Below are 13,413 nucleotides of genomic sequence, written 5' to 3' on the forward strand. Positions count from 1 at the left end.
CACACACACACAGCTGCTCATCTTTCTTACATTATGGTTATACTATGTTGGTGTTAAAGTCCCGTGTTTGACAAGAAATACAAGCGCCATGTTCCTGAGCCAAACTGTTCAGAGCTTTGAGCACAACATCTGGCATGTGGTCTGTTATCATCTTGGGACTTATTAAAATGCTGCTGAAGACTGTCTCTTTTGACCAGCTTGCAGTGTATTTAATATCTGAAGAGCAAAACCTAAAACAGACAAACAGCACAARAACTTTCAGACTGTCTCAACTGATTAAGGGGACGGGGACAAACTCTTTCCATTTGTCCCGTGTGACAGGACAAGAGGCAATGGGCAGAAACTGAAGCACAGGAAGCTCTGCGTGACCGTGAGGGGGAATTTCGTCACTGTGAGAGTGGCCGAGCACTGGAACAGGTCGCCCAGAGAGGTTGTGGAGTCTCCTTCTCCGGCGGTCTTCAAGGCCCACCTGGATGCAGCCCTGTCTAACATGCTCTAGGTGACACTGCTGAGTGGGGAGGTTGGACTRGATGATCTCCAGAGGTCCCTTCCACCCCTACCGATTCTATGATTCTATGATGCTCAGTGTCAAGYCTGGAATGGCTTTCCTATGGGGCTCTACAACCTGGAGGTGTCTGACCCTTTCCACAGGAGCAATTAAAACTTTTTCAGAGTCAGCAGGAAAAAAAAAAAAAGATTTAATGCTGCAGAAACTATGTAGTTAGGATTTTATTTTACAGAACATAGTAARTGATGGGGGGATCCTATGTTATACTGTAAGTAAGAAAAAAAATAAGATTAACTGCTCTGCTTAGGAGTAAATGAAGAGTAGGCTGTTAATATGTAAGCACATCGATCAAGAAAATCTGGTGGTTTTCTGGTATTAGAAGTACCTAATTTTRAAAACTATTTAAGTATTAAAAGGATGAAGTGAAGCTTAAACAAAGTAATTATCAGTCTGCTAAAAGAGAGGAAAAAAAATGGATTTATCATCTAGCTCTTTTCTACCCTCTTTGTAGCTGAAATAAGAGCATCTGTCATTCACATCTGGGCTTCTKTAAGTTCCAGATGCTTTTATTCTTGTTTCAGAAAGAAATGAGAAAGGTTATCATAGGGAAGTACCTGTCTAGCCTGTGAGCAGTTTCAGATCATTTTGTTAAAAAAAAAAAACGTAACAAAATAACACAAACCCACCCAYATCCTTCCAGTAGTTTCAGCTTTTCTGTTCTCTTTGTCTCAATCGTCTTGCTTCCACTAAATAGAAGCAAGAAAAGGACAAGAGACTTCAACCTGCATAGTTAAGCTGGATATTGGGATAACTGGACCTCTCCACTCTGGCTCAGCAAGTATAAGCAAAATTTTGCCTATCTATCTTTATCATCGCTGGTATGCTTATGACTACCGAGTAAACAAGTGTTTCATTATCACCCCACTACTAGTGGGATCTAAAACTGCAAGATCACATACAGGAACTGCAGCATGCTAAACCTGAACTTAGCAGTGTACTGTTCAATGWTACCATATTAACACATGCAGCATACGGCAAATAAATGATTACACACATATACCGAAGCAGTTTTCAAGGACTTGAAATGACGCATAAAGAAGCAGGGAGGCCACAGAGCAAAGCCAGAGAGAAGATGCCTGATGTGCAAGAACCAAAAGATGAGATAGGAGACACAGATGACAAGCAGAATTGGAAACAGGTACTTTTGAAAGTGAGAAGGGACTTGAAGTAGATTTTAGGAAAACAGGACAATGTTATTCATTATTTTCACATACCTCTTAGAGCTGCATTCTTCTACAATATGGATAATCTTTCCAGGAAGATACAGATGAGGATACTGAGGTGGTGAATTTAAGCGTGATTCATCCTCGAGGGCGTTGTATGAAGGTGACCGATGAACCATTAAACTCTCTTCTGCTAAAAGAGGCTGGGTTAGGTCATCTTGGTTTCTACCATCCAGCTCAGTTGGGAAATTATCTGGATCTCCTCCAAATACTTCATACCAACACCCACGCAGTAGAATCTGGTACTGAATTCAGAAAGAAAAACAGGCAAATTAAAACTTGGCATCTCTTCAACTCAAGTCATTTATTCTAGTTGTATGCTTGCACTCACACCATCTGAAACTACAATTAAAAATGAAAAATGACTGTAGCAGATGCCCCCCCATTTCACCTTTTCCCACAGTAACATATCTTACCAATATCTAACCCAAGCCATCAGTAAGGCTAGCGAAAAAAAATCACTAACTTTTAATTGTCAATCACCTAATTCTGTATTTACAATGTCACCAGTTCCCACTATAGGGCTGCTGATCCTGGGACTACATGGAAGTCTTGGTACAGCAGATTTGCAGCTTCAGGTATTCAGGAGACAGCAGTTTTAAATCTTTAAACCACTTCTCTGTAACTTCAGTAACATTTTGCCTGACAACGCATTGTTCTAGCACTTTTCAGAATGGTGCTTCTCACTAACAGTAAAAAGAAGAGGTAAGCAATTCAACAACAAAGCTGAGACATTTGCTTTTTAAATGAATACTAAAGGTTAAATTCAAATAAAACCACTAATTAGTTTACTTACAGATACTAAATGATTATTAATGAAAATAAGTAATCCTACTGATCTTTCACCATTTCAACTGTTTTGGTTTTTTGATTTTATTTTTTTGAATAGTTTAACAGCAAAACTAGCAAACAGAGCATTTCAGTTCTTGGATGCTGTGCACAAGTATCTTCCAGTCTYTTTGGATCTTCATTTCCAGCAAGACAGCTTATAGGGTAAGAGACTAATACCAATGTCACTGAATTAAAAACACTTGTGTTCCAGAACAACTCTAATTCTCTTCATTAAAAGCAAAAATACACATGCCAATTGTCATTTCACTAAACCTGTGCTTAATCCAGCTGACAATTCCACTATTAACCATTCACTGCATTTAGTTACCTTAGGTCTGTTACAGTTTGCCACGATTCTCACTATTCTCCTCTTTAAATCTTCCATGTTGGGCATACTTAGCCTGTTTAAACACAAATAAAATAAAGAAAAGCCTCCTATCTCTGCAATCTATTTAACTTATCTCTGAAAAAACAATTAAAAAATATTTTCCTCTCACCTTGCAACAAGGTCCTTTCCGACAATAATTGAAACAATGAAGTGCTTAGTGTAATCTGCAAGTGATTTGCTTAAAAAAAGACACACTTTAGACACACTAMAATATATGCACATCTTAAGTTATATTTTTATAGAAGGTTAGCAATCATAAAAATTTGTTTTCAGTCATTTAGTAGGCTTTCAGAGCAACTTGCTACAGAGGACAGGGTAATTTCATTGCAGATTTTAATGGTCTCTTGCACATACAGATGTCAAACAGGTCAAAGCAGACTAGTCAGGTGACTGTAACATTTATTTGAAACTGTAATTATATTATACAGCAGAACTCACTAAAAATATTCCATTATTCAATATTTCCTGTGGAACTTGATTGTAACTCAAGATGGAGCAAATCCAATTTTAGTGGAGAACTTATAAACATAGCCTAAAAATATCTGAGCCAGCTAAAAAGCCAAACTCTACAGTCATTATGGATAMGGCATAACATTAATTTGTTTTGTGTAAAAAAGGAAATAAGGGAACAGGCTTACCACAAAACAACTGCCAAACTATCTCTGATGTATTTGTCAACTATAAGATTTTTTCATCTTCGACATGGAACCAAAYAACAGAACTATCATATTTACCTTAAAAGCCCTCCTGGAGGAGAAAAGGCATAGCATTTTAATGTTGGGAAAGAGTTCCTGAGCATGATGGCCAGTATGGAAGCTGTTCCACCACCTAAACTGTGACCAACTATCACAAGTTTATATTCCTGAAGACAGAAAGAAAAGACTGAAACATAGACACCAAAAAGCCTCTGGATAATTTTTCTGGCAAAATAAATAATTTTGAAGGTAGCTTACTGGAGCAATTGTGAAAGCCTGGTTTAAAATTCCATCATTTATTATCTTTTGATAGATGTAATTCGCAGCTTGAGTTATTCCCTAGAAAACAGCATGTTCAGTTAGAAAACAAGGTTAGTATCTAACCTGAAGTGTGATGCATGTGTACTTTAAATACARTGCTACCACAGAACAACTTCTTTTTGCAGAAATGATATTCTCTTTTAACCTGCTCCTGTCAGAGGTCTAGGTATAACCAAGTGGTATTGTATATAACTGCTAAAATTCTTTTGGAATACTTTAAATAAAGACATGGAGTCAGACAGCAGGATTACAGCTTCCACTTTGCAGTGTCAGAGGCAGTATTTGATGCAACAATCAAGCCAACTGGAATATTTTGTGTAATCCATCTTGCAAAAATACTCTTCCTGTATAACTGAAAGACCCTGGATGTTAAATCAGTTTTCTTACTGCAAAGATAAATTCCAAGCGCTACGGACTGCACACACCTTATGTACAAAGCCGTTTTCTAGAACATCCTCCAGTGTTAAGTCTTCACAATCTGCTGACAGATCAGTGAGAATGTCCTGTAAACAAGACAGACTTTATCAGACCTCTCTGCAGGCCTTCATAACTCATGGGTCCCACTATACTTCTTAACATTGTCATAGAGACATCATCAATCAGACTTCTAAGTTTTTTAGCAACAAAATATGACCCACCGTAAAACAACCATAATAAGCAATCAATTCTGTTTTCTGCAGCTCCCGCCAAGCTGCAAACACACACTATAAATGCACCTCCCCTCACAGCAAAACAGAAATCRGTTACTCCCCTTCTTTCAGCAGTTTCTTCCAGTGGCACAGCAAATACTATCCATCCAAAGACACAGAAGCATACTACTTAAGCCTAGAGGACTCATACCCATGAGTTGTTTTACAACRTAATACAGCTTCCTCTCGATACTAGGAGTTCACCCATTTCTATAGAGCCAGCTATATACATCAGATGGATGATACCTCGAAAGACAAGGTTCCTCTTACTGCAACCACAATAGCTTCTTTTTTGTGATCCAAAGCAACAAAAAATGGAATCTCATAGATCTGGAGGGAAAAAAAGTATTCAGTACAGATATTAGGTTTTTGTAAAAGTAAACATTTGTTCTCACCTTCTGAAAGCTTTCTTACTGAGGTCTATTTATTGATTATGAAAATATGAAAATAATCTGACTTACTTCCTCAGCTTGTGRTTAAGTGCTCTCATTGCAATACTGAGACAGATCTTTGTCAATAGCTTTGTGACTGTTTCTTTAGATTAAAAAAAAAAAAAAAAACACCACAGAACCGAAGAATGTATGTTTCAGGAGATGTTTTTTTTCTTTTTTTCTTTTGCATCTTCTACTTGTAAACGGTAGATGCAAACTAGAATCTTCACCCCTTGCTTTCACTGAATTAATAACTATGTTTTTTTGCTGAATGCCTGTTCACATTGTTTACCTTGTTATGAAAACTGATATGAATGAAGTCTCTGTACTGCAGTCCTGTTATTTTTAGGATGGATCCAAAGTGAAAGTTATGACGATCACTGCCAGTTATATCAGAATCTGTTGGTCTATTTCCGCAACTAACAAACACAGAAGAGAAAAACTTTCATGTTCAAAATTTTTAAGTTTCCTTTCAGGAATMAAACTCAGTTAAATCTGCAGAAGGATTTCTGCCAGGAGTCAAAAGTTCATCTGATTTTTTGGAATCATACTAGTAATCTGATAAAAGATGTCACCTCTGCCCTCAAACATGATTTTGTCTGAGGAATACGCCGTATGTTTTCAGTTCAAGGACTGGCAAATACGCCATTGCTACAGGACTATCATAGAGCAAACAAGCAATAAAGAAAAAATTATTAAGACTACAAGCCAATGATAGAAAATACAAACAAGCAAAAAGGAAGTTTAAATTCTGTATGGCAAGCTTATCTAATGTTTATCCACTATATTATGTGAAATTTCAGTTTTTCCAAGTCGTTAATATTTGAGTAGGTTACTAATTTAGAAATAATCACGGTTATAATCACAGACTTGAGTGGTCACTTATATATATGGTAAACTTAGGCAGATTTATGTATATTTCAATATTGACTGTAAAAATTTCTTTTTGAGTGAATGTTGACTCTGAAGGTTGGGGAAGTTGGATGAGGAAAAGCAAAGAAAATGGAGGCTGGAGCAACACAAAACATTTTCCAATTTCTTTAAGATATAGTACTGTCAACAGTTTCCCCCAAAAGCCTAATTTTAAACTGTGYTTGATTTAATTCCAATTCTTGGCATTTTGCTGAATGAATTTTATTGGTTCAGACTGAATGAAGGTCAAGCACCTTCTTTATCTCATTTGCAAACTTTTCTTAAAAGACAAAAGCTAATCTGTCTCTGAGGGTGGGGAGAGGCCTTGAAATTCTGTTTCTGCTGAGTTCATGGAAGACAACTCATGTCAAGCTCATGTACTCTCATGAGTGACATAATTTAATGAAACAAAAATGTGGCTATTGAAACTAATTTACGTGTATAACATTTCTTAAGAAAAAGGAAGCTATACATTTTTAAGATCTTGATCCAACCTACCAATCACCATTGAGCTTACAGAGTGCAGTAAATGGGTTGGTGTATATGTAGTAGGGCCAGCCATAGGCAGCGGCAGCAAACCGCATGTAGTGAGCAGCATTCTCCAGTTCAATATCCAAATCATCAGTCTGAGAGGACACAAGGAAAGAAGAGGAAAGACAGAGGAAGAAAAATGGTAAGGCAGCCCCAGAATAAAACCTCAACACAAACTACTGAAAATTAAGGCTTCTTGAAATAAATCCTATCCAAGAAGAAAACCTCAAGGTTAAATATACACTAAAAATAGCCTGTCATATTCCAGGAAAAAAAAAAGTTTATTTACATAGCAACAGAACTCAAGAATCCTGAAAAGCTCTCATTACATTATTTTTTCTGATATATACGCACTGATAAGCTCAATACTGAAAAATAAGTTACTTAGGGATGTCAAAGGAATGGCTAAAGAGCCTGTAGGAGATCTCTCTGTTGGGAACTTTTTTCGCACAACCTCTTACTGGCTAGATACAAAAGGAATTCCATAGAAATGCGTTTATTTACTAGATACTCTGGATGAAGCAGAATTACATACTTTTGTTAAACACAGAACAAAAGAAGATAAAATAATTAAAAAAAAAAAGATGTTCTAATACAGGAAATTAGTAAAGATCAATTAGCAAACTGTTAACTCTTCATCTGCAAGCAATTAAAAGCTGCTATTTTTGTTTCTTACCTTGTCCAGATATTTATAGCAAACATTAATTTTTTTCAGAATACTGAAAAATCCTGCTCTTAACCTCTTCAAAATTTGTGTCAATTTGGATTCATCATCAACTTCTAATCATTCACTCTTAAGCTGTACTTATGCAAAAGGAGATGCATGCTTCTGTCTGCATACTGTCAACATGTTTTTACTTTACTTATTTATAATTTAAACTGTGAATAATAATGGTGTTTAATTTTGTCTAAAAGGCATTTGTACAAAGAACTACACCTCACTTAGATCCAACATGCTCTCTTAGAGGAGATGCGCCAGTGGCTACAACAATYCTATCTTACCACAGGAGATGATGGAGAACAACATAAGATTTCTTCAGGTTCTTTTGGGCAACTTTCCATTTTGTCTTGCTCTTGATGGAGAAGAGTCAAACCAGCTGCTATATCACTTGGCACCAGATCAGTGTCCTATAAAAAGAAATGAGAGTGCTTAAAAATCCCACACAACCCAACACAGCAAGACTGTATCACAAGAAAATGCACAAGGAATTCTAGAAATATTTTTTTCAGTTTACTTAAATACATGTCACTCAGAAGAAAATGTTTATCAGAGAAACAGGTCACATCACTATCTAAACCATCCTTTTGTACATATGGAATGTTTTCTTCAAATAAGACTGACGACAATTCCATACATGAATTTCATCACTTAACAAAAAAAAACTCTTTGATGGACCTGCTCAGTCCTATAGCAAATAATGATTTAGACACTGCTTATCATTGCTCTACACCACCATGTAAAAAGCTCAAGTTCTCTATATTATATAGCTATTATTATTCCTTAAATACAGAGAACAACTGAAAAGGATTTCACAAATGAGAGGGCTGAAGGGCTTTTTCTCAAGTATCTGGGACAACCATCACCTCATAAGATTGACTCCCTTTATCCTACAAGCCACTGAGTASGCAGAAGCTGTAAATTAGCATGCACAAACACCATTTAATAAACATGAACTAGTAGTTTTGAAATCATGAACAGATCTCAGTGTCAACACAGAACTTTGGTGGCTCAAGCAGTAGCTGAGGTAAGTTTGAGCTAAATCAACATGGAACAGCCTTCAGTGAGGTATAGGTTTTCTGCTGTTACCCCAAAGCAACTTCTGCATGTTCTTTGCTACTGGTATGACTCTATTCGCAGTCAGTAAGGAAAACCTCTGTATCTTCACATACTGAGAAAAAGAAACTTACCCTTATTCTCCTGATGCTTGCCTAAGAAGAAATGCCATTTTCTCAAAGCCCCCTTGTGAAAGGGGGGAAACTTTTTTTTTAAAAGGGAGTGTGGTGTAAGGAACCACCTTTAACTATTAAATTTGCACATTCAAAACCTGATTTTAAAGCACAAGGCAGCAGTGAACTCTTGCTGAACAAATGTACATGTAAATGTGTTACAGCACTTGGAAATTCAGTGTTACTCAAAAATGGAAAAGCACATAAAAAAATGTCCATCTTACTGAAAAGTAGGCGCGGAAAAGCTCTGCAATACTTGTAAAAGCCACTCGATGGTCATCATCTTGAACAATACAACAACACAGTAACCTGATTCTTTTTTCCCAGACTCTGGTAGCAGTGTTCTTCACATTATATAGCAATTGCCCTGACTGACTGCTTTCCAGGTTCCGATTTACACCATCAGTGAGGTAAACCGTTTTTTTCCCTCCAAGTGGATCAAAGACTATTATAACTCCAACGATGGTGAAGATGATGATAATCCAGCTGCAAAACAGAAGGAAGCRGGAGGAAAATGCCATGAAACCAGATATTTCTGAAATATGCAAGACAATGCAACTATAGATCTCAGATAGAAAACAAACTTAGGTAGGAAATTCTGTAAGAACACCATCTGTTATTGTCATAAAGGTGAATGCTTTTTTACTGGGCTTTCAACCCACTAGGCATGAGAACAAGACTGTCAGCTCATTCCACATCAGGCACCAAATTCAAAATCATAGCCCTGTGCCTTAAAAATAGCAACCCAGATTTGCCAGTGATCTATTCACTTGCCTCTCCATACTTATCCCATTTTCTACATGCCCATCTATCCTTCTTATCCTTCCTATTCTTCATCTTCTTATCCTTCACCCTATTGTGTGTGTAATCTACAAGGCAGGAAGCTCAAATTTGTTTAGGGAAGGATTTCAMTTTATTCTAGTTGTATAGATTTAGAAGTTTTTCCTCCATTCACTATGAAAATCTTCTATGAGAAATCAAAATAATTTAAAAGAAATATCAAAGCCTTTAACTGCCAAAAAAAAGTCTTAAATGAATACGTACAAAATACGTGTACTACTATTACCTTGCAACAACTGTCCCAAATACGACATTCATCACAGTCTTCTCACAGTGCACACTGCTATCTGACACCCATATAGCTCCTACAACAGCCCAGATGAATTCAGGCAAATAGAGAAGTAGGCGTGTATAAAGGAGTTTGGGAAGAGATTTTCTTGGGCCTGGATTAGAAATTGTTCCTGAAATTACAGGAATAATTTAAACAAGAGCTGTTTACAAAGGCATCCTAAGTACATAAAATCCTACAAAGGTACATGAGCTTTTTCAGCTTTACAGAAAATATAAAATTTAATCAAAATTATAAATTCTTTCAAACTTTAAGGAAAGCTATCACTGAAGCTGAGAAAAGAAAAATTACAATGGTTTAGAGCCATGATTCTTGCAATCTGTGCCACTAATTCCCAGTATTACTCTCTAGTAAGAAAAAGCATGCAGTGAACTTGAGACAATAGTGCTGTGCCCACTATAAGCCAAAGCTGTGAACTGAGTGTTTAGTTGCCTCACCCACATTTCCCAATAACTTTTGCCGCCAGCTTCTATCTATTACTTTCAACAAAACCAAAAGCATTTTGCTTTTCACTTCCCTCAACAAAACCAAAAGCATTTTGTTTTCACTTCCATTATTTCATTCTAGGATTTCAAGATAGCCCTATCTATTAAGTTAAACCTCATCAGATTTCTTTTTTTCAAGTCCATTGAGCTATATCTAAAAAAACCTTTGGTTACCATACTTTTTACCATAAGTTACCATAATACCACAATATATATTTTTTCTATTTAGTATGCCTGACCACCTATTAACAATTTATATCATTCCTCTGAACTCAGAGTTTAATCCCTAACATGGCTTATTTCCTGGGAAGGTAGAGAATGACTATGGTATCTTTATTTCAGTTTGGGGAATTATCCACTCTCCTGCTCTATGTGATCATTTTAAAGTCAGATATGTTTCAATTTTTTGAAAAACAGAACTATTCTAGAGAAAGGATTTTGTGGACATGAAAAAATTGCATCTAAGTGGTAAAAATAAAAAAAAATGACATAGATTCAAAGTACTAGAAATATTGCTGGTTTTGTTCATTGCTAAAGTCATCAAAATTGAGCTGAATGACATCCTACCCACTTCTAAATGCTTTACATGAGTTAATAGTTAGCTACCAAGAATTACAGGCAGAACTTGTCATCCAATAAAAGAGCATTGTGAAAAAAAACACATACTAATACAGAACACATTATGAAGCAAATAATAGTTCAATCAGCTGAACACTGCAATTTTAGAGATGCAGTTTTCCAGGGCTACATGCAATGAGTTCTATTCATTCATCGAGTCACTAAATAATAAATTAATTCATTCACATTTTTGAAGATACTTGCACTTTTTATTTAAGAGGAAAAAAACGTAGGGCTATTTCCAGAAACAAAACATTTATTAGAGTATCTACTGTATTTTCTGTATCGTTGATTTACTAACAACCTTTTTCTTTTAGCACTCTTAGGCAACAAAAAAATGTGTATTTTTATAGCCAGCTTAGCTCCTTAAACCTGTCTGTTGGTCACACAATAATGAAGGTGGTGGTGTGYGTATGCGTACTTACGTGCAGGCAGCGTAACTGTAAAGGTTTAAAATGCTGCAGAACAAAACCAGTAACTTTGGAAACTATTCTCCAAATGTACAGATGTGCTTCACATCCAGGGGCAAAGCTGCTTATAAAAGCCCTTGACCCAACAGCTGCTTATTGCTGTTCCCATGTTCCTGTGAAAACAAACCAACCAAACGAAAACTTTCCTTTTCCTGCACTGCAAGCCAGCGGATGAATTCTTCATCCAAGTTCATCATTGGCATCAGAACGCCCATGTCAGTATGGTGCAAGGGGTGGCGCAAGAACCACTGCTAGCAAAAAACTACATGTTCTAACCACAGTCCAAGACACTTCACTATTAGTTTTCTTGGAAATTCAGTCTCAGAATTCTTCCTGCCTTATGACCTTATAAACTACTTTTAAAATGAGCAAAACTTCTTCCTCTTGCTATTTACAGTTATATCTCTCACCTCCACAAACCTGATATTAAAAACTGCTTAACTTCGCTGCTCTTCCTTTTGTTCCTCTGGAAACTGCATGAAAACCATTCATTTGATTTGAGCTCAGGATTATCTTTCACATCTCTGCTCTGTCATAGTTTCTCTTCACGCACTCTTTATGCTTCTTTCCATTTAATTAATTTAAATATTTTCCTATTTACAGTGTGTGAGAATCAACATATTAGAAATTGTGAGGATTTTACTAATCTATTATTCCAAAAATGACATAAATATTCTAGATTAATATTCTTAGCAGTGCTTTGGTAAAGACATCCATCACTAGAAAAAAAAAACAGTAATAACAAAAAAAAAAAACTATCATTTCTTTATCTCAAAATGAAGCAATTCTACAAATGCCAAGAAGTTACATTAGGGCATTAGTTGCATTCTTTCTTCTGTTAAGTCTTCTACTTCAAGGCATTTATATGGATTGTTTTCCTACACATTATTTTCCAAAGCAACCCATTACTGCTGATGAGTTTTTGTAAGATAGGGCTAAACTTGTGTACAAAAGGCAAAGTTTGCAAGAAATTTCATATGAGAGAGAGATCTGGATAAAGTCCCCTAAAAGCCTGTCAGGGACCTTAAAAACAGTGTTTCATGCCAAGTCATAATTAAATGGTGGATGTAGAGGCAGAAATTTTCAAGATGCTCTGATGGTGATAACCATGTCTTTGTCAGCCATATTAGACTACTGTCTCTGCTTATCATTTTCTGCTCCTGCCTAACAGAGTTAATACTATTAAAGCAAATGATTGGTGATAGATAGATTCTTAAGCTTGAATACTGCTAAAGCACTTGAACTTTTTGCAAGTTTTTTGCTTTTTAAATGTCAACTCCATATTAAAAAATCCGATATAATTCTACTATATAAATAYAGAATATTATGTACTCTTTAACTATATACCTCGCATACTGATGCACACAATAGCAGATAATGCACATATTATGGCAGCCAGGAGAATTAGGAGGACAAGCAAGTAGCTGTGCAATAAGCCTCCTCCAGTACAGTCAAATTGCCCTTTATGAACTGTGTAAAGAACAAGAATTCCAATCCACCTACAAGAAAATAGGACAACAAAAGTTACAGGTGGAAAAAAATACACTGCAAAGCGATCCCTTGATAAAAAGCCTTTATCTTAATTAAAGTGTTCTACGGAGATTAATACGGAATTCATAAGTAACGAATTTGTCAGAATTCAACAACTGTAAGAACACATAGTAGCAATGACAACAAAGTCGGCCTGAACACAGGCCCTTCATGGTGCTACTTATTTCCACGGGTCCCAAAGAACCTAGACTGATCCAAGGAAAGGTGCCATTATACGGCTTGCTCTAATAACGACACAGCGTTAGCACTTCCCCGCGACTGGAGAGCGACCGCGCGGTGTGCACAGAAGACACCCCACCGCAGTATTACGCCGTTTGCCATGTGACGCCAGGAACCGCAGGTAACGACCGTTACATCACCTGGAAAAACCTGGGCTTTTCTCTCCCGCTGATACAAAACGCCGGATGAACAGGGCAAGCTTGCGGCTGGCCCTGAGGGCGACCTGTCCCCGAGAGGCGAGCCCGCCGCCCCGGCCGGCGAAGCCCGGCAGCGCGGGGCGAGCAGCCAGCGGCCGCGCCGTAACGGCCGGGCTCGCGCGGCACCGCGCCAACGGCCCCCGGCCCGCGCCTTACCACACCACCCTGACGAAGAGCTCGAAGGCTCCCGGGAGCACGAAGTCGTCGC

The 13,413-nt window shown here is 37.2% G+C and overlaps 1 protein-coding gene across 1 annotated transcript; it reads right to left on the reverse strand.

The window, feature by feature from the left end:
* Positions 1 to 6: 6 nt before the first annotated feature.
* On the reverse strand, positions 7 to 13,411 carry DAGLB (diacylglycerol lipase beta; the record flags this gene model as incomplete). The annotated part of the gene is made up of 15 exons (XM_085300601.1): positions 7 to 230; positions 1,783 to 2,036; positions 2,951 to 3,023; positions 3,120 to 3,188; positions 3,745 to 3,872; positions 3,964 to 4,044; positions 4,452 to 4,529; positions 4,962 to 5,045; positions 5,439 to 5,565; positions 6,557 to 6,684; positions 7,592 to 7,717; positions 8,761 to 9,022; positions 9,603 to 9,777; positions 12,586 to 12,737; positions 13,362 to 13,411. Coding segments are annotated over 15 exons (1,980 nt in total), but the record flags the coding sequence as incomplete, so codon positions are not given.
* Positions 13,412 to 13,413: the final 2 nt, after the last annotated feature.

The sequence above is a fragment of the Rhea americana genome, unplaced genomic scaffold, assembly GCF_003343005.1.
Source record: "Rhea americana isolate MKP2758 unplaced genomic scaffold, rheAme1 scaffold_10, whole genome shotgun sequence".
Lineage (NCBI taxonomy): Eukaryota > Metazoa > Chordata > Aves > Rheiformes > Rheidae > Rhea > Rhea americana.